The 27984-nt window shown below is 45.2% G+C and overlaps 1 protein-coding gene across 1 annotated transcript in view; it reads right to left on the bottom strand.

Annotated features, from left to right (window-relative positions):
* The window catches only part of map3k5 (mitogen-activated protein kinase kinase kinase 5), a 62750-nt gene that overhangs the window by 10702 nt on the left and 24064 nt on the right, over positions 1–27984 (bottom strand). The window contains exons 4-18 of the mRNA XM_070987402.1: positions 26166–26359; positions 21873–22041; positions 20043–20149; positions 16651–16821; positions 14734–14846; positions 13539–13698; positions 12142–12295; positions 11948–12055; positions 10379–10431; positions 8887–8982; positions 6524–6605; positions 4970–5103; positions 2985–3112; positions 2759–2895; positions 1572–1677 (exon numbers count right to left, since the gene is read on the bottom strand). Coding sequence (XP_070843503.1) covers positions 1572–1677; positions 2759–2895; positions 2985–3112; positions 4970–5103; positions 6524–6605; positions 8887–8982; positions 10379–10431; positions 11948–12055; positions 12142–12295; positions 13539–13698; positions 14734–14846; positions 16651–16821; positions 20043–20149; positions 21873–22041; positions 26166–26359 — 1912 coding nt within the window. The remainder of the gene's footprint in view (positions 1–1571; positions 1678–2758; positions 2896–2984; positions 3113–4969; positions 5104–6523; positions 6606–8886; positions 8983–10378; positions 10432–11947; positions 12056–12141; positions 12296–13538; positions 13699–14733; positions 14847–16650; positions 16822–20042; positions 20150–21872; positions 22042–26165; positions 26360–27984) is intronic.

The following is a 27984-nucleotide window of genomic DNA, read 5'->3' as shown; positions in this document are numbered from 1 at the left end:
ATTTGCTCTCTTGGTGAGATTTAGCCTGGCTCTGGTCTGAAGGTAACAAAATCCACCTGCCAGAACCTCTAAAGCTCACCGATTAATGGCTTTGTTTAATCCAACACGTGTGCTGGACCATTTCTGTCTGAGACCGATAACTTCCAGGAGTCTCTACTGATTTGCCAGGAAATAGTCTGGACCATGATCCCCTGTGCAGTCTTTGTTGTGTTTCAGTCTTTGTGTGCATTATACAAACAAGATTAGCATGAATTAGTGAGCTTTAGAGGTGCTGGTAGGCAGAATTTGACACCTGAACAGCCAGGCTAGCTGTTTCCAGTCTTCATGCTAAGCTAAGCTAATGGCCTCCTGACAGATACAAGAGCGGCATCGATCTTCTCTCCAAAAGTGCTCTGTTACGATGCAATCTGCAATCAGCCACATTAGCTGTTTGCAGACTTCATGCTAAGCTAACACTGGCTGCAGCATTAGAGCGGGAACGTGAAGTCATGTCCTTTCTCAAAAAGTCGAAGTATTGCTTTAAGGTGTGAGGTCTTTTCCTCTTCCACGCCTAATAACTAAGTAAATGAATAAATAATCAGGTAAATTATTGACTGCCAGAAATATGCAGGAAAAGTCAAATAATTAATCTTAAGTCTACACAGCGTCAATAGCAGAAACAAGAGTGCACCACACCTGCCTTCTGCTTCAGACAACGAAAATGTGCATTCGCTCTTTTTAGATTCAACAGCTCTTTGAATAAAACTAAAGACGAAATACCGCAGATGAACAACAACTGCAGCGTGTCTGTAAATGTATTAATAATACTCTTTAACCACAGCTGAATAAATGCTCGAGGTCACATTCAGTAAAAGTGAAAGTGACATCACCAGCCTGAAAGAAACTGATGCAAACTGCAAAAACAGCATTACATCGAGTTTCCTTTCTCCTGAGGTGATGAAACAAGTCTTACAAATGACCTATCAGGTTACGAGAGCTTACGCAAACAGCCTCTCTGTGCTGTTAATTAATCACAGCTCAGTCCAAAAGTAAAATCTCAGCTCTCCACTGAAAGGACTCTGTGCTAAAAATAGCCCGCTGGGCACCGTTTGCTGCTTTTAGAAGCTTGTGTACTGAGCTAAAAACAGGCCGGGACGCATTTATAGCAGAACTGCGCTATAGAAAGGAGTGGTCCCGTTTCCTGAAAGAGCTCCACCACTCAGGGTAAGTCCCTGTCTGTTCCAATCAGCTGCCAGATGGCCTAATCCGAGAGGTCAAACTGAGCTGCAATTGGCCGCGGCGGTGCCGACATCACACGGGCGCAGACCTGCAGATCTGAGCGCAGACTTTAAACTAGTGCTGAACCCTGCGCCGGACAGCAGCAGCCAGCTGTTCTCAGTGATGTCACCTACTGGCTAAAGAAGCGAGCCTGAGCTCTGGAAAGGTGCAGCCAAAGGCGCCGCTGAGCAAATTCCCTTGTTGTTTCAAGAGAATTGGGATTTCAGGAATGTGACAGGCATCTTGGGCATTTCTGAGGGTCTGTGTGCACAGGAAGCAGGGGCTAATCAGCCAGTCAGCGGGTCAGAGCGTACCTGTGAATGTCTCAGTGCAGGGGTTGATCCCAGCCAACCTCTTGGACGTGCCAAAATCTGATATCTTCAGGACGCCGCTGTAGGTGTTGATGAGAACATTATCGCCCTGCAGATCGAGAAGACATCCATGAGAACAGCACGCACCTGAAATTCCCCGGCTGTGATGGTCCTGAGGTGACGGGAGGTGCTTTCAAATCCTTGAAAGCGACAAACAGCAGGTTACAGCACAGTGCGTGGGAAGAGGAGGGCGACATCACGGCCAAAACAAGGTGATTAACATTTATGCGCCGCTAATGATGCTTATATGACCGTGTTGTTAAATCAGGAGGATGCACGGGGGAAGAGGCGGGCGACCCTAATGACTGCGTGCGATGGAAGTGTTATCGTGTCGGTTTGTAATCACTGAGATTAAACAGGGAAGGGGATTTTACAGAAGAAAAAGAGAAGTCAGGTTCGCTGTCGTGGCCAAAGAGCCACAGAGAAAATGAGCAGCCGAGACGCTCCTGGAACGCATTCACACCAAATCAAATTTACCGAGCCAAGAGTCACAAGGAAGGAGTTCTCAGAGCGCAGACACACACAGGAGGATTCAACTCGAGCTTTCACAACTCAAATGATGCAGTCCTTGAATAATTCATCTCATTTCTCACTTTAAATTCCTTACATTACTTGCCGTGCGTCTGTCATGTGCATGCTTGTGGTCTGCAGACAGAGTTTACTTGTGATCAAAAGAGATGCAGATTAAAATCCCTTTGCCTCCTTCTGTCTTCCTTTAGCTTTTCTTAAATCGCCATTTTTTTGCAGTGCACCTCCCACATATCACCTGTCAATCAAACAGCGTGGCCACTGGCCAGTACTGACATCGCTCCCCCTGCATCTGCTGCTAACAGAGCTTGGGTTGCTGTGGGTGGTGGACTCCGGTGGTTTCCGTGTCTGCTCAGCCACTGTAGCTCTCACTGTCACGCTAGCTACCCGCTTCTTCTACTACAACAAAATGCAAATGTTTGCAAATGTGAACCTGAGGACAGAAAAACTCACTCCACAGACACAAGAGTAGCTGTGACAGTCGGCGCTGTGTTATAGCCTTCGATGCTAGCCTGGTTCAGTTTCTCTAAATGATGCCTTTCTGGAAACGAGCATGCAAGAAGCCACAGAAACGACGTGCACAGTGACGTCTCTTCGGTCACCTTGATGTCTCTGTGCGCTATCTGGTTGTCGTGCAGGTATTTGAGTCCCTCCAGGATCTGCCGCGTGTAGAAGCCGATGGTGGACTCGTTGTTCTTCAGGGGACCCCATTTGGACCTCAGCAGAGCAGACAGACTCCCTGGAGGCACCACGAAGCAAAGAACAGCAACGATCAACACACTCGCTGCGACCTTCAGATGCTCTCATCACAGCAGCATCAGGCCTCACCTCCGGGCACCTGCTCCATGAAGATCTTTATGAAGCCGTTCTCGCTGATGGACCCGAGGTACTGCACAATGTTCTTGTGCTTCAGGTGTTTGTGAAGAGCGATCTCCTCGTGCAGCGGCTGAGAGTACCTGCATTTAAAAAAAACAGACGTCAAAACTCTGAGACTCTGAACGCCTCCTGCTGAGTCACTTAAAATGACGCAATTTTAGTTGAATACGCACTAAAAAATTAAACTTCACTCTGAAATTGTGGATTTCCTCATTCACCCTTTGCTCTACATGTGTAATAAATTATTATTATTGATATACTTGTACTGTATGTAACTTTAATCTGCATTAAGAAAGCTAAAAACTACCAAAGGGATGACACAGAAAGCTAAATTCAAACTGTAAACTAAAATATCAAAGTCAAATAAACAGCAAAACCTAGATTATGGTTGCATTTAATGATTATTTTCATTATTGATCAACAGGCAGATGATCTCTTGATGAGATGACTGATTATCAAACTTTTGCTAGTGCTTAAAAGTGGCCGTCACAAGCTCCCAGAGCGTCTTCACATGTCTTCAACCAGCAGTCAGAAACCCAAAGACAACTTTTTCAAAGATAAAAATACTTAATAATAACCTGACTGCTGGTCTGAGTGTGTGTCTTACAGTAAAGACAGGAGGCTCATGGAGTCTCATGTCCCCTTTCCTTCTGGAGACATGACAGTAAACATGGTTACAGACGACGCGCCGAAAGCCAGAAGAATAAAGCAGAAAAGCAGCCGGGCTGAATCTTGATGCCTTCCAGCAATTTCTCCTCACACTCGGCTCTCTGCATGAATCACACCCTCTCTCTCTGCCCGTCTTGAGATTTCAATCCACTTCTGAATTATTTATCCAAATTCTCCACATTCTTCGCTGCCGGGCGCCCCGCCGGCCTGCTGATGTGATTAGAGGAACAAAGTGCGGCAGTGGAATCATCTCATCTGCGAGAGAGTCCGATGAACAGGTACACCAAGAAACAGACGTTAAAGGCGGGGGGGTGGGAGTTCGCCTTCGCAGCTCTCCGCCAACCGGTCGCTCAAGTGGATACCAGTCCACAACGCCAGAAACCAGCAGGGGCTCTGCTGATCTGTGCTTCGCGCTCTCAGTCGGGGAGAAGCAGCACTTTTCTTAATGATGCTCAACAGAGGACGAGGCATTAACAGCTCAGACGCGTGTCGACATTCAGGCTGTAATTCAACCTCTGCGCAGGATAGTAAACATATCTGCATGGATTTCTAAAAACGTATGTCTGGAGGGCAGCGCCAGACATCAAGAGTTGCTCAACCAGTGCGGCGCCAACCTGTCGGTTAGCTACGCCTTGTACACACCTATGACATTTTGGTCAGTGACGCTTCATCCTCTGGGGATCCTGATTATTCACATTTAACCTACAGGAAGCTGTTTTTGTGGAGGTTTTACAGGCGGTTTCCTGTTCTGCTGTGGACACGCCTGCACACACTGCAGCACCAGGGCGATGAAAAACTGCTGGTTTTATGCAGTTCAACAGCTGCTAGCTGGAACCAGGCCAACGTGGATGTAAACTATCCTGGATTTAATGTATTCTATGAGGAGGGAAACATGTTTGTGAAGCCGGGATCAGGCTACATGATATCTTTGGTCACTGTGTCATAAACGCTTGCCGTGTCTTGGCCGGGTGACCGGCAGGACTGCACGTATGACCCTGACCAATCACAGCACGTCTTATCTCACAATCCCGTGTTAGTTCAGAGGTCATCAGTTAGGCAGGTGAAGCAGCTGTCAATCATGTCGACAGAAGCGTTACGTGTGAAGAAAACACGGCCGTTAAACTCACTAAAATTCATCCTCTTGAGACCATGAACATCATGTCAGATTTCCTTGTGCACTGACGGCTTCGTCGGCTGCTTGTGAGGAAAGAAACGGGGGAAACGCTGCAGCTGTGGGTGGACAGACAAACACCTGGCCAGACGCTCACCTGCTGTCTCTCTCTGGTATCTCTTTGATGGCCAGCCGGACCTGGTTGCTGAGGTCTCGTCCCGCGTACACCACTCCAAAAGTGCCTTTTCCCAGAACCACCCTCTCTCCGTGCTCGTCGTACTCATAGTCGTACTGCGGAGACAAAAAGCAACGCTCGTTTTAACAGCGATAAAAGGACGCCGCTCACGATGAAGAGCCTGATTTGTTCTCGCCGCTGTGTCTGCAGGAGCGTACAGTTTGACTGCAGAGTAATTCTCTCTGAGTAATCTGAGCTGCAGCTTTTGTGTTGAGGAAAGCATCAGAATAAAGCACCAGAGATCTACAAAAAAAGCAGACTGCATGGTTATTTATTTGTTTGTTTACATCTTAAAATCAGTTTTAAAGTAATCTTCAATTTGCAAATCTGAACACAGTAATCCTAATTCCTTTATTCTGTTCTTAAACATTCTTTGTAAGATTACTGTTACAGAATCTAGTGACTGCATTGTGCTCCTGCTGTTTTGTTGCTTTTGGACAAATCCCAACAAATAAAAACACATTTTTTTATCCAAACAAACTTAACGGACGACTGATTTGTTGATTAACTTGAACAAATGGTCTTTTCTTTGAAATCAGATTACTTTAAAGCTGCTGCATGGCTTCTTTGACCGTGCTGAGACCTCAGGCTCAGCTGCTTTTCCCTCTCATCATGTGATTAACGTTTACAGGAAACAAGCTAAGACCTCTGTTTTCAGGACATGTTGCAAAGAGAAAGTTACGGCTGGAGACGAGCCGACAGTAAATTCAGGCTGACAGATATAAAACTGGCTCTGGAGAGAAACCTGTTAGACATTTGATCTGTGCCACGCTGCTGAGTCAAAAGGGTGCGGCAGCGTTTTGGGGTAATTAGCTTTTCTTTTCCCGAGGCTCCGCTGGGAAGACAGGTGAATGCAGCAGCAGGTGTCTGTTCTGTGCTGTCAAAGCACACAAAGCGCACGAGCTGAATCCAGGCCTTATCTCAGCAGGTTCCTGTTCACTCTCTCTGGGTTTGCAGCTGGGTTTCCATCCAGTTATTATAATGCAAATTGTGATGAACCGAATCAGAAAAGCTGGATGGAAATACAGAGATCACACGTGCTTAAAACAAAAGACGGTATGTCACAGAAAGCCAGGAAACACAACAGACCAGGAGCTCATCCCGGGCCCATAAACTGCTAAAAGATGCTGCTGTGGTGATTTTTTTTTATTCTCTCAGCATCTCAAATCTTTGGATGGAAACACCACAATCACATCATATTTCCTGTGACATTTTAAAAGCAGGCAAAGTGCGCCGCAGAGGCGCCACAGGAAGCAACACGGCAATGCACAGACGCAAATGGGTAGCATCGAAAACAGCTGCGTTACGGCAGAATTAAGAAAAGTTTGTATTCTGGGGGAAATCCAGTGTTTGACAGGTGAGTATGAACTACAGGAAGGACTTTTAGAGGAACTTCAAAGCTACAAAAGAAAGAAAAAGAAAGCTTTCAGGCTATTTGAGCCATGTGGGGGTGAATCTGGTCTTCAGTCCTCTCACCTCTAAAGCATCGGTGTCACAGTCTCCCTCCTCTGGACCCTTCCAGGCCTCCTCTGTTATGCTGTTGACCAGATCGCAGAATCTGCCAAAGAAAAAGCCGCGTTAGTCCGAAACACGGCAAAGTAAAAACAATAAATAAGTTGTGATTTTTGGCTTTAAGCACCCCGCAGGTTATATCCATGCTAGGTTAAAGGCGCAGTGTGCTCCTGTTGGTTGTACCAATATGGACGTAACCAACATCTTTGCTTCATTTACTCAAAGCCACTGAGTCCAAACAACAGCAACTAAATCTTTTCTGGCCTTAAATGTTTACATAGTGAATTATAATGAGTGAGCTTAAATCAACAAACCATTATGAAGTAATGCAGCACAGACTTTTCAAATTAATGTGCGGTTAAACGGCGTTACCGCTCCACAGTAACGCACCACTGACGTGGATTTCACAATATGAGGCAAGTTTCTGCAGATTAGTTTTGTACAAGTGGAAACCAGTGGCTGCCTGGAAAGAAATAAAAACACACACATCAAAGGCAGACCGTAGAGACCTACTGTACAGCATAAATGCCCTTTCTTTAGAGCACTGCAAAAGATGCATTTGGCTTGTATATTTGTTTTATCCACAGTGAATCACATTAGAGCTACTTAACATGCAGAATTTGCACGTGAGCTCCATGGAGCACATACTGTGAGCGTGGCCTTCTGCAGAATGGGCCGACGGTATGTTTACGTGCACACCTCCCACACAAATAATGACCTTTACAACTGCTGCTGCACACAAGCTCGGCGTGAGCACGTGGCCTGGCCGTGCTGCCACACACGCCTGCAGGTGCGCCGCGACTGCACGCACACACGGCAGGAATGCATATGCACAAATGCAACCAGACCGGGTCTCTTCGCCCGTCCGCCGCCTCTCGTCTGCTTCTTCCTTCTCACCTTTTGTCACCACTCCCTTCCCACCGTCACTCCCTTCTCTCTCTCGTGTTAAAGGAGAGCAGCTTCATAACAACAGCAGGCATGACGCACTGACTCTCACACTCCACATAATGGAGCGGGAAGTGCTCGGGAGCCTCCGATGTGAGAGTCACAAGTCTGAACGCTCAGTGCCGCACGAGGAACACGATGGCGCCGAAATGAAACAAGGTGTGTTCGTGGCGACGGGAAAGTGTGAAATTTCCCACCTGGGTACAGAGCTGACGAGAGTGTCTGAACTACTGCAGGGGTGGACGCAACCAGAGGAGAGAGAAAGTCTCCGCTTCACCGAGTTTACAACCGAGCGATATAAATATTCATAAGCAGAAATATATCTGAGAAATCTGATGTTTCAATGAGTTTTAAGGAATCAGGAAAAAAAAACGTAAACATCAGAAGTCAGAAAGTTCAGATCAGTGATTTTCAAAGTAAAACATGACCGTGCTGTTAGAGTTAGAATTCAGTTGTTAATTTGCTTCTAAGATTCAGATTTTTGTGGCCTTTCGTCAATTTGGAGACAAAAACTGACAAAAAAAAATACTGCAATGAAATATCAGAACACTTTGTCATAAGACACTCTTCATAAAGGTTGTAAATAATGGCTTTATTCAGCCCTTAACATGCATTTTTCCCCTTTTATTTCCTCCTAATTACCTTAAAAGCAGGGAAAATCATCTTCTACACTGATACTATAACAGATTTAGTATTCCTGCTCTTAGTCTGACGGGATTAAAGAGATCTCCACGAGAATTTATATTAAAGCTCTGTGGGTTTGAACATTGTTTAACTAGTCAGCTCGAGTTTCTATTGACAGGCCCTTAAGAGGATTAATTGATTAACTAAAACCAAAAGATAATAATCATTAAAAACTGGGATGCTGTCTTACATTCAGCATCCAGTCTTCAAGGTCTAATCTCGAGTTGAGCGCATTGTGTTTATTTTTTAACAACTAAATAAAATAGTTTTGTTAACAAATGGACTCTGGGCCTGAACCTCTGACTAACCACATTTAACAGACACTCTCACTGACTTACATGCTAGCGTCGCAATTGTGTTTGTTAGCGTTATTAATTGTGAGAGTTAGCATGCTAATGTTAGCATTTAGCTCAAAGCACACTCAGTCTTGGAGAAAGTTAATCCAATAAGAAAAGAACAAAGGACCTCTTCCATAGATCGATATCCCTCTTTTCAAATTTAGTGTCGTAGTTAATAAGCTGGTGATGGTTTTGTTGTTGATTTTAGGCGAATTTTTGATCACTGGCTCATATAAGTTTCAAACTAACAGGAAAAGGTCATTAAATAATTATTAAGTGAAAGGTAATGATGTTCACAGGTTTAATAGTCTACTTGGAGATTCATGAAGGGAAACGGACGCAGACAGAAGGAAATCAGACCTTTTACAGTGCATCTCTGTGCAGAAATAGATCTGGAAGTCCTCTGCATTGTGAAGGACGTAGAGGAAGGCACTGCGCTCGTCAAACTTGGAGATGCTGAGGAGAAAAAACAGTTCACAGTTAGATCCATGGCCATCCCACCAGAGCAGACACGAGTCAGAGAGTGAATGAAGCCTTTCGCTGGACGCGTGACATCAGCCACTGATGGATGTGCACACAGATGTAACAGCAACACAAGCACGTCTGATCCACACAGTAAATATATAATGTTTAATATAAACAAATTCTGCATCCGGAAACACAAAACTTACTAAATCCCTGCACTAAACACAGAGAGGGCTTCACTTCAGCAACTAAATGGAAACGTTTATCCGCCGGGACGAGCGCTCGTCCAACAGTCCGCCAGCGTGCCAAAGCCAGAGCTGCCGAGCCAGACGACGAAGCGACTGCATGTGTGGTCGTATTGTTGCTCGCCTCGCTGCTATTGTGTCCCGCTGGCTGTCTGCAGCCTGAGTGGGCACAGAGAACGAGTCGTTCCCTAGCAACATGCGAGCACGGCCCTCCGCTTCTCCCTGATCTGACACTGAATTCCTCTGAGGGCCGCGGAGAAGGAGGCGCAGGGAGGACATGCTGAAAGCTGTCTGTGGTGTAAAGGGAGCGCTCGCAGTGCAGAGCCAGGAGAGCTGGAGTGATAGCAAAGTCTTAACATCAGCATGCCGTGATGTTATTCACAGCTGCAGCCTGTGTGCATTTCATAACTGTGTCTTCTGCTGTATTCTGCATTTATCTAGAGGTTTTTCATTGGCATATAGATATATTTCTTCTACATGTTTACATGAGTATCCTGGAACAATGTTAGTTAGTTCATCAACAGTTAAGATCCTGCTCGGGAGAATAAACATGTACTGACAAAGTGCACTGAAATACACATTACAGACATTAGTTTGACTTTAAAGAAGTCAAGTTTCAGTAAGCATCAGGTGGATTTTGCCATGAAATTTAGGAAAGACGCTCAGGCACCGTCAGTCACTTTGTGTAATATATTTGGTTTATGTTCCACGACCTTCAAATCGGCCTCACCTGTGCTTTGTGCTCAGTGCTAATTAGCGAATCCTAGCATGCTAACATGCTAAAGTAAGATGTGGCGCTTGCTTAACATCAGTATGTCAGCATTTCAAAGCACCACTGTGCACACCAACAAAAGCCAGTTGTTAGTGGGTCTTTTGTCCGGTGTGAAAGGGGTTTTAGAGCACAGTGAAAGACAAAAACAACACAAAAATAATGGCAGGGGTGCTTTAAAAGAGTCGTGACATCCCTCTCAAATGGCAGACATGATTCAATATATTCCCCTGGTAAACTTTAGAGACGCTGTGCAGCGAAACAACCCACCATCCGGTGATAAATTTAAACCAAACCCCCGCTGGAGACAGGTGTGAGGTCACGTCGCTCGGCTGTAATGTGAGCGTGTCATGCAAAGACGGCAGACACTGACCTGACGCCTCGTACTGATGTGGCACTGAAGTTCCACTCGTGAATCCCTTTGTGCTGCAGGAGAGATCAAAACAAATATCAGAGCAGCTACTGGGAATACTGATCTGACAGTAATACACCCACCACGTGCTGATTGACCTTACAGTAACAAACAGACGTTAGTGGCTTTTATCACGTTGGCTATAGCACCTGAATTAAATGAAAATATGAAGTCAGAGCAGCTGATGCAGCAGGTTTACTCGGATCATTTTCTGGTGAGCAACCACTTTTATTTATGTGCTGCTGTGGAGGTAAGCAATAAGGTACCACAGTATGAGAAAACGATCAATAAGGCAGATGCAAAAAGATCCTCACGACAGGAAACGAGAGTCCATTATCACAGCGTGGCATCAAACCAAAGATAACAACAGGAAAACTCATCATCATCATCATCATCATCATCTGCTGACTTCTGCTTACAAACACGATGAGCATCTTTGATTTAATCAATAGTTTAATCCATCCATCCATTATCTATACCGCCTATCCCTTTCGGGGTTGCGGGGGGCTGGAGCCTATCCCAGCTACAATGGGCGAGAGGCGGGGTACACCCTGAACCGGTCGCCAGCTGATTGCAGGGCCACATGAAAGGACAAACAAACACTCACACTCACACCTACGGACAATTTAGAGTCATCAATTAACCTAATGAGCATGTTTTTGGTCTGTGGGAGGAAGCCGGAGTACCCGGAGAGAACCCACGCATGCACGGGAAGAACATGCAAACTTCACACAGAAAGGCCCCGCCTGACCCGGGGATCGAACCGACAACCTTCTTGCTGTGAGGCACGCGCACTACCTGCTGCGCCACCGTGCAGCCCTCAATAGTTTAATCATCCACATAAAGCAAAGCCCCCCCCACACACTAATTTCATTTCAGATCATCTCTCGCTTCTGATGTGAAGCTGAAAATAGCGCATGCTAACATGTTAACATGGAGAGAGCCACACTCGGCCCTGGGAACCAAGCTGAGTCCATGCTTTCTTTACTTGAAAAATAAGTTTAGAAATCATTCAAAAATGACAGTCTGCCCGTTCACCTGTCTGTCTGAGGCTGGGCGTGGCCTCCCACACTCAGCTGGCTCCGCCTCATCAGCTGCGCACCTGCGGCGCATCGGGCTGATTGGCCCGGCAGTCTTTAAGGGCGGCTCTGGGCTCGACCATCTCTGCCGCGGCTGTTGAGTCTTTTCCCGGTGTGAGCGTTGCCAAGTCTGTTTTCATGTGCTATTTTGAGCAGTCGTTGGATTTGTTTTGTTGGACTGCCACTCACGCGTGCCTACCAGCCACGTCCACTGTTTGCTTTGCCTCAACCCGTCCAGTTGTGTTCCTTTGTTATTGTTTCCGCTTTGTGTTGTTTTCCTGCTTCATATGAGTGAGCTTTTTGTTTATTATCACTGTTAAAATAAATGACCTCTGTTTGTTATCCTGACTCCGCTCTGCATTTACAGGTTGCAGCCTGACAAGTGCAAATGACAGACCCTGACAGGAAGTGAGCAGAGCTGGAGGGGCCAAAGCTGACGACGGACACCCACCTTGTCATCGGGAGCGACGTGCCAGATAGACACTGTGTTGTCATCCACGTCTTTGTTGATGGACAGATATGAAGGCTGGTACACTTTAGTGGGCTCTAATATCAACACCTGGAGAAGAGATGAATGTGTTTGTTCAAAGTTTGCTGAGCAGGCAAAATCTGTTACATCATTCGAAACCTGACACAGTCACTTACGGGGAATCGGACAGAGGACACGTCTTTCTTGGTGGCTTCCACCAGGAAGTCCATCCAGAAGTCCACCAGCTCCTGTTTGGGCGCCGGCTGCTCCACGCCGGGTTTGTGAAACTGCTGGTAGATCAAGATGGTTTCCACCAGCGAGCGCAGATACCTGAGAGCAACCAGAGAGAATAAGAGAAGAAACTTTATTCACCTTTACTGAAAGACTCCTTCCAACGAGGTCAAGTTTTTAGCCTTGTTCATGTCTCCTTAAGGTGTTTTTTATATACTACACGACACATCATGAGCGAAATCAGCAGTAAACGCCATGCCTGACCCATGACAGCAAAAACAGAAAACAAGCAGAGGTTTGTTTGTTTGGTGAGCAGGAACGCTCCAGCTGCAGAGGGGAGGGTGGAGACAGACGGATGCTCAGTGAAAGCAGAGCTGCAGAGTTGCGTCTAAGCTGTTTTAAGGCATGAAGGGATTCTTTTTCATGGAAAAAGCTTCTCAACATGTAACGCTGATGAACAGAGATTAGTTTCTCGGGCTTTAATCAATGCCTGGAGAGGAACTTAACTAAATGTAACCAAATGGAAGAACTACAATGAACTTTATTGGCATCCTCCGCAGAAATCCGTCAAAATGACCGCAGATCATTTACGCGTCCATGACACTGAGCACAGATCAAGACAGATCACAGAAACAAGCAAAGCCAGATGATTGTGTTTCCATGCTGGGGCTCCGTTTTCTTTGAGGCATCAACGGGAACTTAAGAGCGTTTTAACAGCACCGGCATAAAGAAAGAACAGCAGGGTCGTTAGCGCTGAATAAAACGAGCCGCGGACAGTTTACTGTACTCCTCCACATGTTGCACGTCTGACGCAATCTCATAAAATCCTGAGGAATGGATATAAAGTCTGTGAAAGATTTATATGAGAATAAGTTATTTTCATATGCTATATGTTAATCATTAAAGGATAATTTGGGCCTTATTGTCCTGTTTTGCCGTAACAGCACACAGCACCTCCACGCACGCAGGTTACACTGAGGTTTTTGTTTGTTTCATGGTCGTATCAGCCAGTTCTCGCACTTTAAAGCCAAACTGCCTGTTTGTTTCACGTCTCCTGTTGAGGAAAAGCATTTCGGTCCACAGGGGAAATTATGTACAACACATTTTAAACTCTGCACAAAATGTCACGACGCCCGGTGGGTTTATTCATCAAATCCATATTAAGACTCAGGTGCCGTTCGAATGAGCGAAGTCGGTTCCTGGTGATATTTTCTGTTCTCCGATACACCAAATGCTTGCACAATGGCCACAGATGGCCACGGAGGTTTCTAGGGAAAGCAGAGCGCACAGTTGGTGATGGATGCCGTCTAAAATGTGTTTTTGGGCTCATCCTCGTTCTCACCAGATGGGGGCTTTGAGTTTGAAGAGCTTCTCGGAGGCCTGGATGACCCTGGTGTTGTCGCAGGCCAGGATGCTGGCGCCCAGGAAGAAGCCCACATCCCAGTAGCTCTGCAGCTTGTCCAGGCTGCCTTTCTTCCCCAGCAGGCTGCTCAGCTTCACTCCTGGAAAACAGCAAAGAGTTAACGTTGTCACTTTCAAACTGAGTGTCTGCTGTCGTATTCTGCCGAGAGTTTAAAGGTCATTGTGATAAATGCTCTCGGCTCCTGCAGAGGGAAGCTGCAGCTACACGTCCTGCTGCAGCAACCAGCCGTTCGGAGAGGCAGGTGGGGGTCGCGGGGATAAGCGGGTCTACAGGGGACGGCGGGTGGAGCTAATTTAGGGAGCTGCAGGCCGATTCCCAGGATCGCTCGCTCTGTTTCCCACATTCCTGAGCTTCTCTGAGCCTCAGATTTCAGGGCAAAAGCAGATGATTTGGCACCAGGGCTTAACGGCATGCTTGCTTGCAAAACAAGAGGAAATTTCACTGCGTGTATATAATCAGATTTTTCTTTAATAAAGTAGCAATAATCAGTATTTTTCTACTACAATGGATCCAATAAGTTTGAGCAATGTGACAAAGTTTGCTTGTACTGATGAATCCACAGAGCATCATTAGCAAACTGCAGCTTCTTTCAGCTCATCGTTGACTCTCACTGCTCTCAAAGCATCGTTTTGGATGCAGCAAACAGCCGATTTCAGCGTAAACCTCTAAAAAAACAAGTTCCATGCTACCTTTTCCAGTTAGCGCCTCCTTCAGAGCCAGACAGGAAACTTTTGCCTCTTTAAAATCCAGCAGACACAGAGCAGCATTTTCTGTCATTTTAGCTCTGTCTTGGTCTCCAACAACTCTGAAACATATCCGGCTCTCCAGTAACTGAAACCTCCAATGAGTTCACCAGCTGGTGGCCAGTTGTTTGGTGCTGGACGGGGAGGTTTTTGAGGTTTTTCAGCTGAAACCCGCTGCTGTAAACAGGGCTGATGAATGGTGAGACTGAGCAACAGTGAGGCTGTGATCCATTAAACCACCGCAATGAGCTGAAAGGTGTTAAAATTCATGCAAATCGTAAAATACTAGCTTTCCTTTTAGCAAGCTGCTCGGCTCAGTGCCGCGGGTTGATGCGGCTGTCTCTCAGATATGCGATCTTGCGTGCACTCACCCACTTTGCGGAGCTCGAAAGATGTGTCAAACTGGTGTCCGGCTGCCAGGAGCAGAACGGCATAGTTGATACCGGAGTGTAGTGTCGGCTCTGACTCAAACCCCTTTTTAAACCTGAGAGGAGAGGAAAAAGTGACTCCAATAAACACCTTTCATCCAAGAAATGCGTCATTCAACTCCAAGTCCCGAGCATGGCCGTGATAACGGATGGCTTCACGGGGCTCCCCCGGCTTCCTGAGACACTTCAAGTCAGAAAAAACAATTACAGCCATATTGAGTTGGGACCACAGAACGGCAAACCGCAACTGTGAGTACCCTCGCAAAACAAGAAATTTCATTTATTTAATGAGCAATCTGTTGTGCTGAGGGAAGGGTGTGAATGTTATTAGGGGCCGCTGCCAAGTTGTGACACGGAACTGAAAATAATCGCCAGATGGGAGCTCGATAATGGAAGCAGCATATTCAATCGCCAAGGCCGAGGCCTTAAGAGCAATCCAGATGAAGGCAATCAGCAGCCACGTGTTGTTATTACTGCGCTGTTATTAACCTCCGCCAGCTATTGTTAGCCCCTACGTGCTCATGACAGCCACGCTCACGAGGAGATGGCAGCCGAGCTCGTACCAAGTAATTCCCTGATTTGCCCGAGAACGGCCTTAATTCCCGGATTCAAGGTCTGCATTCAACAAGCTGCTGGAAAGCCTCCACGTTTGTCTCACTCTGTGCTGACTCATTAGCATCAAGCAGATCCTGCAGGTTTTTCAGCAGCGCGCTCACGCAGGGAACATCCAGATTCATCATCTGAAGGTCTTGGCGAGGTTTAGATGAGGACTTAACACAGACTGAATGCTGGGACATTTTGAGGAGGAAAGCTCATCAGTGATTAAATCTAAAATGCAACAGACAGCCGGCAACCTTCGTAACATCACTAGACAGCGGCTTCGTTTCGCTCAGCGGAGAAAGCCCACAGCCCCGTGCAGCGACGCAGCATCTTAAATTAGAGCAGCTCAGGTGCTTCCTGGCTCCCTCGACAAATAGAAGAAGATGTGGCAGACCTTTGAATTAAACCCCCGCTCGTGTCTCAACTCCCAGAATAGATGCTGTGATGATGATTATCTGTAAACACGTCATCCCTGCACCTTCCTTTCATTTTCACTTGATGTTAACTTCAAAAATCAATACGGAGAAAATTAAAATTACTGAACAAAACTTACTAATCATCCATTTTTCGACTTTCTTAAGTCATTTTTAAGACTAACGTTAAACCCTCGCACACACATTGAGGCTTAGTTGGCATTTTCGCTCTTGAATCATTGAGGCTTTGTCTTCTATTTTTAGCTGAAGGACTGGAAACTCCATGTTTGTGGATTAATATTGCTGCTGCATTTATGTGTATGCTGCTGTAGATGCTTTATTTTTACTTTATACACTGCTGGCTAGTTTACTGCATCATGTGTTTGAACCAGGCATCTCCAAAAAGCTTCATGAGCTCAGAAAAAGCTGCATAAAAAGGAAATGCTCTGGCGAAGTTCGATGTGCTTCGTGGGAACCTCTGCATGCTTTTCTCATGCTTTTGCACGCTCGCTTTAAGGCGGAACAAGTCACCTGACCTCAGATTCCCTTCTGCATGTCACTGTTGCAATGAGTCGTCATTTGCACACTTGTGGCCTGCTTGTTTCCTTCAATGAGGCTTATAATTGTCCTACTGACGAAAGGTTTTACCTTTGCGATAACAGCTGTTAAGAAGCAGATGACATTATTATTAAGATCCAGAGTCACCTTAAAGGCCTCTCTCACGCATCTCGCCCTTCATCTCTTCTCACAATATTTACTGTATATGTGACTCAGTGTTTGGAGGAACCAGCTGTTTGCCTGGACACAAACGTCACGCTCACGCTGACATCCTGCCCCGCTCTCTCACCATTGTGTGCCGCTGTCTCTGCTCTGCGTGTCCGTGAAGTGAGACTCCAGGAACATGTCCTTGTAGATCCGTCCCACCAGGCAGTAGATGTCAGACGCTACCTGCTCCTCGCCCTCCACCAGGGGCAGCATTATGTCCAGAGCCTTCTGCCTGTCGCCCGGCAGGTTCCTCCTACGCTCAAACACATACAATACAACTTGGATTACGTCATAAAGTGGATATAGCGTACAGGAAAACCTGCAGATACTCTTGGGTGCATTAAATAATTGCTGGTTTTAACAGAGTGAATCAGAATAAGCAGCTTGCTGCACATTACGTGTGTTTGTGTTTGTATCTAGGGAACAGCTGCATAGCAATTGTTGTGGACACAAAGGGGGTCATTAGGAGCCCAACTTAGATTACTGATGTCAGTGGGTTCATTTAGAGAATCGCCACTTTTACTCAGCACAGTGAGCTTCAAAACTAGTACAGCAGCAGATCCTTCAGGAGCAAAAATAACCTGGGGAGAAGAAGGAGTCTCGCACTGGGAGATGAACCGCAACCTCTTCAGGTGTTAATTAACTGAATTACACGGAAGCCTGTTCATGAAAGCTTTTATATTTCCTGCTCTGATCGCTCCGCAGCAGAACAGAAAGTGGGTTTAATGTGTGTAATGCTTTTGCTTCATTAGAAACAAAAAGAAAAAAAAAAATACATTAGTGCAGCTGCGTTGCTCTCATGAGCAATCAGGGTTGGACAATAAACCCAAATCTATCAAACTGCCAATTTTCAGGGGAAATTTTGCACAAATAACAGGTCTGATTCACACATTTAATCAATTATAACCTAATTTGTCAGTTTATTAGGTACACTTAAGCCTAATACAACAGCCCTGCATTAAGTCCTCCCTAAATAAAGCCTATAATTTTCCCTTCTGCTGAATCTGCTTTCAAGAGGTGCTGATTTACATTTCTAGTTATTCCAGGTTTTGGTGCCCTTAATTTGGACTCGCCCAGACGCTTTAACCGCAATCTGTCGTTTAATTCGGAGGACTCTTACGCACTGAAAATGCCAATTAAACAAACATAATGAACAGAAGCCACAGGTGACCTCTCACCTGCAGCGATGACGTGAGGTCACAAATCAAACAGGAGCCACTTAGCTCATTAGTGCCCACTTTATATTAATAATTTATTATTAATTGGCATAATATATGAATCAGTGAGGATAAAGAGACCATTAATTAAGATAATAACTCTCACATTTGTATATGCTTGTTACATAACATATGGAGTGTTAATATCAACAAAGGTCTTTAATATCTTCAGGAAAAAACCTCATTATTATGGTGATTTATGCAGGAAAGTGCTTCACAGGCTCTACTCCATGGTAATTTTTGTTCTTGAGTTACTGAATCTGTTAAAAACACAGACTCAGGACAGAAACGGGTGGTGTTGTGAAGTCTCACGCAGACACAATGTGTGGTGGATGAACATAACGGCGTTCCCCTCCAGAGCGCCAAGGTTAAATAAAACATATCAGCTGACAGCTGATACCATGGAGACGGTCCGGAGGAACGCGAGGCCTGCTCTCTCCTCATTCATCTCTCCTCTCTCTCCGGAGGAGCTGATTGGTATTTGGATGGAGGAGATTCTTCCCTCGCTCCTGTCAGGCTCCCAGCAGCGAGCCCTGCGCTGCGGGGGCCCCGGGGCCGCGTTCAGCGCTCACGTCGGACTCTGCCCTGCTGCAGACGAGAGGCTGGAGCCAATTAGTCCACACACTTCAACCTGGCGCATTCGTTTTGAAGCCGAGCGGCTACTTCAGACCAATCATCGAGTGTTTGCCGAGGCTGAATACTGATAGTCTCAGGGATCGGTGGAGGGGCTGCACGCTGCTTTGTCAAAACTCAGTGAAAAGGGCCAAGGTAATGATTTATACAACTCCACTTGAAGCAGAAAACTCATTCAGGTTCAAACTCAGAATAGAGAGACTTTTGTGCTTTCTAACCCGCTGTGCAGCCTCCTACTACCTACAACCAACGTTTGACAGGCCTTTGAAGACTACAGTATAATATGACTCATTGTGCATTCAAGCTTCAAGACACTTACTTCACTGGTCAAATGTCAATGAAATTATATGTTTTTTTTATTTCAGACAGCTGTTAGACTCTTGGGGACTGCTGCACTATCTACTAGGAGAGGGCAACGTGGAATAAGCTCTCTTAGATAATGCCATTAGTTTGTTACCAGGGCATCTAAGTGGGTCGAAGGTGGAGAGAGGCTTCGAGGAGGACAGTGCCATAATGCACATTAATATATACAGGACAATGTCTGGAAAATTGACGGCAAAATACACAAATTAAATAGTTGAGAGATGCTGCAAATTAAGCTGACAACAACAGCACATCACATGACAATCACCTGCAACGGCGACGTATTGTAATCACAGTGACTCATCTTACTTTGTGGAATAGGTAAGCTGACACAGAGGACCTCCCACAGCTGTTGGTCTCTGCTGCTGACGTCCTGTTTGAAACCTGAGGGAAGCATCTGAAGCTCACGACGGAGGAGGCGTCTTCTGCCATTAACACTTATCATATGATTTTGTCTCACAAGATGTCTCAGCGCGCAAACACAATCTCACATCCTGGTAATGGGCCAGATGCTAACAGCGAACACGCAGGCGTCTTGGCGCCGTGCAGAAACGTTTTCCAGCCGCTGCCAAATTAGAAGAACGACACGCTTTGTTGCTGTTTGTGGCAGTTGCACCACGACAACCGCAGGAAGTTTACAAGAAAGCAGCTGGTGAGAAACAGGCAGTCAAAACCTCTCTGTGTTTTACATCTGTCTTTTTTCCCGAGCAGACGAGCTGCGCACATGGCGCTAATATCGCCGCCGTTTGGGAGCTCTTAACCTGAATCTGATGCTGCCTGTAACTGCAAATTTTCAGTTTTTTGTTTTTCTTTTGAGTTTGAGAAAATTCTCCCACGACTGCTGCTTATGAAACCCTTTCAAGAACAAACATGCACAAGGATACAATAACTCAGAAGACGATGACGAAAATCAAACATCGTGATGTTTTCACTGAACGCCCTCAGAGTGAAATGTTTTGACAAATGTGAAAGCGCTAAAAGGGCACGAGCTGACACCTCAGAGCATCGCTGTCCTTATGCTAAGGCCTCGTATAAAGAGGCTGTGTTGAAATCATAACCTATGATTCAAACTTGCGGAGCACATTTCAAACAAAAAAGATGAAATAGCACATTGGCGGCTGGATAATGATCAGTGCTTAAGGCTCAGTCACTCACAGTCAGATCAGCTTCAGTGAGATGTATCAACTGGAAAAACAGCATTTTAAATAAAAAAAAAAAGAAGAAAAAATCATTTGCCAAACTGGAGATGCCGCCATCTTACCGATTCAGTGCAAAGGCGTAGTGGAACTTCACATGCGGGTGAGCCACGGGGTCAAAGGTCGGAAGCTTCTCCAGAGTCTCCACCAGCTTCACGATGGACTCGTAATCCTAGACGATAAGTAAGAAACGCACGGATGAGCTCCTGTTGCACGGTCGCCCCGGTCATTGCTGAGCATTGTCGGACCACTGTCGATCCTATCTGCACCAGTGTCCTCCAAACAGCTCGTGAAGGTGGTGGTGGTGGTGCTGGGGGGGGGAATCTGATGCCTTTTATCCGTTCTGCCTGAGACTCAACTGTCTGCTTAACACCAAAAGCACTTCAATAATTGAGTGCCCCCTTCATCACATTTTTGTTGCTCCTACTTGCCGACATAGTCTCTATACCCAACGCATGCTGAATAATTCAGCACGTCCTCAATGCTTGTTGTTCTCATGAATCATTCACGAGGCTCGGCGCTGCCTGTGGTGAGTGGGAGGATCTGGACGGTGAGCGCCATCGCAACGCCGCCACTGAAGCGCGGCAGATTTAAGACGAGCAGACCAAAAGCTTCGCCTGGAGCTCCCTACGGGCTTTCTGTTTGAAAAGACGCCGTCAGAGCGACCCTGAGGCGGCGACCTCTCTCTGACTTACAGTAGGTTTGTACAGTAGCTCCCTCTGTCAAGCTCATGAGCAGCACACACAGATCATCTGCACTTAGTCGGCAGTTTGTTTGAACTTAAGAGGGGCACCACTGGTCGGCTGAACGTCTGATACACCCTCATAGTTTACCCTAGAAACTTCTCTGGATGTCGTGCTGAAAGCTTTTGCGCGTCCTTCTCCAAAGAGTCGTGTGAAATCAGGGCTGTGACACGGTTTGGGCCTGGTTAGAGGGTGATTTTTTTCGTGCGTTACGAACAGATTTTTGTCATTTTGAGACGTTAGCGTTGGTCCTCATGAGTCTGACAAAGATATAAAATGCTGAGAGATGAAAGGTTTAGCCGGCAACTAAAAATCAATCAATGGTTTTTGTCATTTTCACACCTTCAATGTGATGATTTACTCCTTTTATCTGTGCACATCGTTGCAAATGAATACTTCTGCATGTTAGTGGGACAAAGAAAGAGTCGGCTTTGGTTCTGGGAGAATGTGATGGGCATTTTTCACTATACGACAACTTCTGTACCGGATTCTCCTAACTCCTCTCACTTTGAAGGATTTTGTCAGCTCGTATCCTTTTTGTCTCTCTGTGCAACGTACAGCAGCAACATTTCATCAACGTCAGTTTTCCTAAGCCGCCGACACAGCTGGAGCCTGCAGCGCGTCATTGGCGCTGCTGTTTACAGCAGGTTATCGTCCATCAGTGTGGACGCTCACATCGTTATCCTTATTGTTATTGCTGTAGTTATAGGTGTTGACGGCCCTCTCGTTGGCTCTACTGGGGGTTTCTAACAAGAACTGTGTCCACAGTCGATGCTGCTGTCAAACGCCCCCTCTATGAATCGAGACAGAGAATTTCATAAAGAGGATGGTCAGTCTCTGCGGCGGTGTGGTCACAGCACGAATGCGAGGTTGCTTTATGGCACAGAGCAAGAAGAGGGAGCTTTTATCACAGTAAACTGATTAAAACTCTTGTGTTTCTGGAAGATGCACATGCTTAAATGAGTAAAATCCATTTTCAGTGAAGCAACAGGAAGCAACATTGTGGATTTACCAAACATTATCACTGACATCTAACCGTCACTTTACTCCACCAATTATCTAATTTACTGAATTACCCTGAGGCAGGACACCTCGTTGGACAAGTGACAACAACATGTTGACGTTCGGAGGTGCTACACAGAGCAGGTTCACCTGGATGTCCCTGTATGTCAGCAGCAGGTTGATGACGATGTCCACTGAAAGGCACTCCACGTTGTCCAGCCGCTGCTGGATGCGGCTCAGCTCGGCGGCCAGCTCCATGCCGGTGTACAACTCCCGAGCCTTACGGATCTCATTCAGAATCGTCTCACGGAAATACTGGCTGTGAGACAAGAAAATACAGAGAGGGAGATTAAAGGCATTGGACTGACTGTAGGAACACTGCAGGTTCCATTATTTACAGCTGGTACAGCATCATCTTCCTCAGACTCAAAACACAAAAGGTGATGATTCTTGCAAACGTTGATTATTTCTGGAACTTCTGTATAAAAATCCAATTAACATTGAACAATTCAAATTGTTTTAGGTAGTTTAGAGTCTCCTTGAGGGGCAATTCTGACATGACTGGAGTTTTAATTCATTTCCAATCATTCTCTGGTGAGATGAGCTACTTTCCGCTTGTCTTAAATGAGCTGTGAAGGATATTTCAGTGCTGTTTAAATATTGCTTTGTACTTTCAGTAATTGGAAATAACTCTATTTCCTGTTTATTTAATAGATTATTATTGTGACTGACAGGAAACAAACTGCAGATTACTTTTGACATTAGCTTCGACTGTTGTGGAGGAAAGCATACGATGAACACAATGAACTGACAGCAGCGTAATAACAAACACTGACTGAATCCTCTTCTCTGATGTGCTCTTTAATATTCTAAAGTGATGTGCAGAAAACCTTCAAATGCAACCGTGTGCCGAATGTTTTGACGTAATCTTCATCTGATCTTTAATCAGAATTTTGTCAAGTCAAATTTTTTGTATAAAAACTACTGGAAGCAGGATAGTTTTGGTATTAATTTAACAGCACTAAGATGAACGTGCTGGAGATCACCTGCTGCAGATTATTGTCCGTCCTCACTCTCTTCTGTTCTGAACTTGGTGTGTCCTTGCTGAGAGCGATGAGATTAAAGCCTAAATGCCAAATAATTACTCAACACATAACAAATGTATTCCATGTGACCAGGCTGATTAAACTTCTATCAGAGTACTGTATCGGTAGAAAAACCACTTGTACATATTCTTCAAAATTAGGTACTGAAGAAAGCACTGGTCGCAAAGATCAAGTCAAAAAAGGTGACAGGTGTGTGTTTGGAAACTCTAAGGGTGCTTTTCATTCGGTAAATTGGTCTCCTCGTCTCCTCCACTTGCTTCCTCTCCTTGCGTCTTAGCTCCGCCCAGCGAGGACACGAAAGAGGGATGCGAGGAAGAGACGTGAGGACGGAGGAGACGAAACTCTGAAATGTAAAATCCTCGCTCCACAGCGTCAGTCCAAAGCGACATCAGTTACTGATGACGTTTACCTGCTCCTGCCATGATTCAAACGTGTGCCATATACGACACGCCCCTTAAATAATAAAAGACTTCCGCGTAGGCTACACCGATCACTCTGATCTCCTTCAGAAGCCTCCTCTCTCCTCGCTCCTCGTCTCCTTCGGGTGCATTTAAGCAATTGGAAGATCCTTCATCATGGCGGAGGGGAAACGACTTCCGGGTTGACGAAGGAGAGAGGAGACGAGGAGGCACAATTCAACGTAGCACCCTAAGGTTTCTTGTGTACTGTGGAGAGGGGTGGGGCTTTGTTTCCTGTGTTTCCTTTTTTGGCAGAGGCTGGGCGTGGCTCTCCAGGTGGCTGGGAGCTGGATCCATCACAGCTGGGACTCATCACAATCAAGCACAGCATAAAAGCTGTGGACTGCCGTTCACCTGTGGTGCCTCCTGTTTCTATCCCCAGTGCCTGATCTCCTGTGTCTTTTTTCCTTTTTGATCAGTGAGCTCACCTGCACAGATCTCCAGCTCCAGCGGCTTTGCCACCACGCTGCCAAGCCTCAAGCCCTCAACCCCACCTTGTTTCACCTGTGCCTCCACCAGCACATGCCCTCAACGCTCCAGCATATCTCTGAACTGTGTTTCCTGTGTACCTGGAGTCTCCTCTCATTGCTCATTCATTACATTCCTATTTCACCCTCACTCCCTTTCTGCTATCGAGCCCAAATCCTGCCGAAACATTACACCAGGTACTCATGTACCATCACTCCCCACTCTTCCATACTGAACTGGGTGTATCCTTGTGGGAAATCACAAGATTAAAGCCTAGATACAGTACATACTCTATCTACATAATGAATCTGTTTCATTTGAATCAGTTGACTAAAATGAAATTGGCTGCCCATTTCCTTCAAAATGAAGTAAGTAAATCCAAAAACTCATCTGCAGCACTCTCGTCTGTGCTGCACTCGATGCATCCTTACAAAGTTAAAGCCTAAATAGCAAACAATAACTGAGCACATATGCTCTAGTCACATAATAAATCTGTTCCATGTGAGTTAGTGGAGTAAAGCTAAACCTCCCTCGAGTTGGAACAAGGCAACACTGACACTGACTAATACACTGTTTTCATTCAAAAGGCCGATGTCTGCCCATGAAAAACAGTGTCAGTTCATAGCACAGGTCTCATACGGCAGGATACATTCATCTCTACTCGGTAGGTTATTATTAATAGCTACTATAAATAGTAGTCCTGCTCCTTCACACAATGTACAGAATGTATTGTAGTCGGATAGCAGTGACGACTGGGCTGAAAACTCTCTGCTGTGTTCACCCATTAAAACAAAAGCTTCATCAAGGTACAAGTTTTTCTTTCCTGCCAGTAAAACCTGAGTCACTATTCATGGAGCTGAGCTGGAACTAACTGGCTGCTGCATCGCCTGTTGGCAGGAAAGCCTAAAATATTACCCCAACAGCTGAGGCGCTGATGATTTTTTATTTTTTAATGATCACCACGCAAGTCAAAGTTGAGGAATGCACGATGTAAAAATAATTACAGCAAGTAAAAATAGCACGAGTGGGATATTAAAACAAAGGGTCACAGTGCGGCTCGTCCATGAACACCTGAGAGCTAAATTTCGCTCCACAGGAACTTGGAGAAATCACACTTTGATGACTTCCTCATCTGTCATGCACCCACCTCATGAACCGACACACACCTCAACTTGCATTTAAACTATAAAACAAGCAGCTGAACAATGTTATCCCATATAACCTTTGTTTTAGGAAATATAATGAAGCATTCTGGGCATTTCACATGTGCTTTCAGGGGAACTTCTTGTTAGCAGGAATCACTTGAAATAGATTTTCTTTCTCTTTTGCTTCCTCATGTTCAACTCATTAACATTTTCATGATGGGAAATAACCTTCTAACCCTATTCAGCCCCACATAGCCAAAATTCAGCAACTAACAGCTTATATTTTTGATCAAAAGTGAATTAAAGACAGAAATCTGACTGTTTGGCATTTTGTTTTACCATGTATGAATTATTTAAGGAATAGAAATTTAGAATTCCAGCAAGTAAAATTGTGACAGAGAACGAAAACTAGACAGCTAGCTGAGGCAAGCCATGGCTAGCCTTAGCTAAAGCTACAACTAGCTTAAATTTACTTACTGATATTTTCTTGGCTGTTTTCAGTGATTTAAAATATTCATTTTGATGAACCAACATGATTAAGCATTTCATTATACACAAATAAATGAGGCCGTAGCTAAATTCATGGATAAAATCCAGCTAGCTTAACTCCTGATAATGCTAAACAGCGCTAGCTTTGCAGAGAAGCAGTAACATTAACTGCCTTCTTAGCTTTTGAAAAGAGGCATTTATGTGATTTGGTGTGATTTAAATCACACGTATAAATGCATTAAATTGTAGATTAATTTGTTATTGGTTGGTATTTTGAGCTGTAAATGTTAATATTAACAAACAGAGAAACATCGCCTTTTCTTTGTAGATACTGTGTTTTGCCCTGAAGATTATCCAAACATTGAGCGCAGCCTTTGCATTTTTTACGTAGGTTCTTGTCAGCGCAAACATGCTAATCTTATGCATTTGATGTATGCATGACTATCTTATCTCTGTTCCAAGATTTCACTGCCTCTGTAGTTACATGATCCGTGCCTTTGTGGAGCAGCACTGACCTCAAAAACATATTGTTTAGCCTACCTGCTATATATTTGTCACAATGATGAATAGCATGATTAGCATGTGTGTAGGGGGATGTAATTACGATTCATAAAACATTCATTCAAATTATAATGAACAAAAAGAATAAAAAAAACAGATGAAGGGCAGTATACGGTATGTGTTGCATAGAAAATAGACAAAATGAAAAATAGACAATGTTGGCCAGTTTTTGTTCCAGTCCACCCACTGTCGGCCCGTCCTCTCAGGCCCACTTACTGGGAGTTGGCCTGCGACACTTTGAGCAGCTGGATGAAGCGGTCCAGCAGCGGCATGCAGATGGGCCCCAGCAGCATCTCGAAGCTGGGCTGCATCAGCTCGGTGAGGCCCTTCATCAGGCTGCTCTCACAGCAGTACACCTTGTTGTGGGGCGTCACCATGTACGGGATGAAGGTGTAGTTGGCTGAGCATGTCTGGACAGGAGACACAGTTTTGGAAAAGAGCCATCAGTATATTTAAGCATCATTTTGCACGACACTGTGGGTTTGGTGTGAAAGAGGCATAAGTAATATTTCAGCCAAACGTGGGTGTATCGTTTAGACTTGGGAATCAGATTAAATGTGGCTAAAATGGACCAAATTATATTCAGTAGCTTTTGATGAAATCTGTATTTGAATCTTCACATCTTCATTTTTGAAGTGCTTCAAATTTGAATTTTAGACTGTCGTCTGAACACAAGGTCCGTGTAGCTCTCCTTTTGAGTTTTTGATGATATGACACCAGCAGCTGGAACTGCTCAGCTGTAATGGAACTGTAAAGAAATTTCCTTTCCCAAGATGCTTTACAACAACATTAAGCATATTAAGCAAGAAGATTTCAGAAGCAGAGCATTTTGTCTGCCTGAGTTTGTTCACTTGCTCACATTTTGCTGATTTGCTCATTTCTTCTTGACGTCTGTGCTCCTATGATGGGAAAATATGTTTCATAGTCCTGTTTTAATTGCATTTATTGTTGATGTACGATTGGGAGTCTGCACAGGGTGTTTTATTTTGAAAAACTGATGATTTCCCTACACTGTTTCTGCATCTAACTTCCTGTGTGGCCCCATCTGCTCTGTTCAGATTGACATATCATCTGTCAAAAATAAACTGTGCGTATTCTCCATGGAGCAGATAAACGGAGACAGAAGGCGCCCAGTGGAACTGCAGACATTGACTAGAATGGCAGCAATCAGCTCCATCAGACGCGTCGTGGACGTAGCGCTCCGGGTGGAAGTTAGGGGTAACACTTCCGACCACACCCATGAGGAGACAGGAAGTATAAACCATTTCCTACCACTGGTGCAGTTTGTAATGCACCATCTTTGTTACAGTCCAGCTTCTCACCTAAACTATGTAGCACAGACTCAACATATTTTACAGACACTGTATAGTAAAAGATTGCATTGTTGAGGGAGGAAGCAGATTAGCCTGTAGGAAGTCTGAGCTGTTTCCCCTCATTGAGACGCTTTCAGGTAATGACATGAGGCTTGGGCTCTGATCTCTCCACACAGACAATAGTGTTTTTAGGCAGCGTTGTCTTCACTGAACCAGTCTAAACAGGCGGCAGCCGCGAGGAGAGGCGTGCATCAGCGGTGATAGTCCCATTAGCAGCCGCTTTCTTACAACCACAAACACTTAACAGCGGCGCACTCACAAAATTCCACTTGTTCATGCAGCCTTTTGCTCTTGGAAATCAGGCAGAAACACACATCTCGCTGCTCACCTAGCGCAAAGCTCTACCCTGTTATTTGCTGCAGCTGTGCCATTCAGGAGTGAGTGTCTCAGTCTTAGCTGCAGTTATGCCACTAAAAGTGTTCCTCTCTGTTTACTTAGCTCTAATTCTCGACATCTGTGTTTTGTCTGGACATGGATTTCTGCATTCTCTATTTGTTTTAAGTTCACATTAGTCTCCAGCAGCGGTTGTGATGCTCCTTTTGCGGTGGCCTGTCACTGCTGAATAAACAAAGGAAACACGTGCGTGTGGTGTTTACAGACAGCACAGAGAGAAAGAGACGGAGAGAGGCAGAAAATCCACGACTGACATCCTCAAGAAGCAA

This window comes from Chaetodon trifascialis, chromosome 19, assembly GCF_039877785.1.
Source record: "Chaetodon trifascialis isolate fChaTrf1 chromosome 19, fChaTrf1.hap1, whole genome shotgun sequence".
NCBI classification, from domain to species: domain Eukaryota; kingdom Metazoa; phylum Chordata; class Actinopteri; order Chaetodontiformes; family Chaetodontidae; genus Chaetodon; species Chaetodon trifascialis.
Note: the sequence above shows the minus strand (reverse complement) of the source record. Positions and strands in the feature narration are given on the sequence as shown.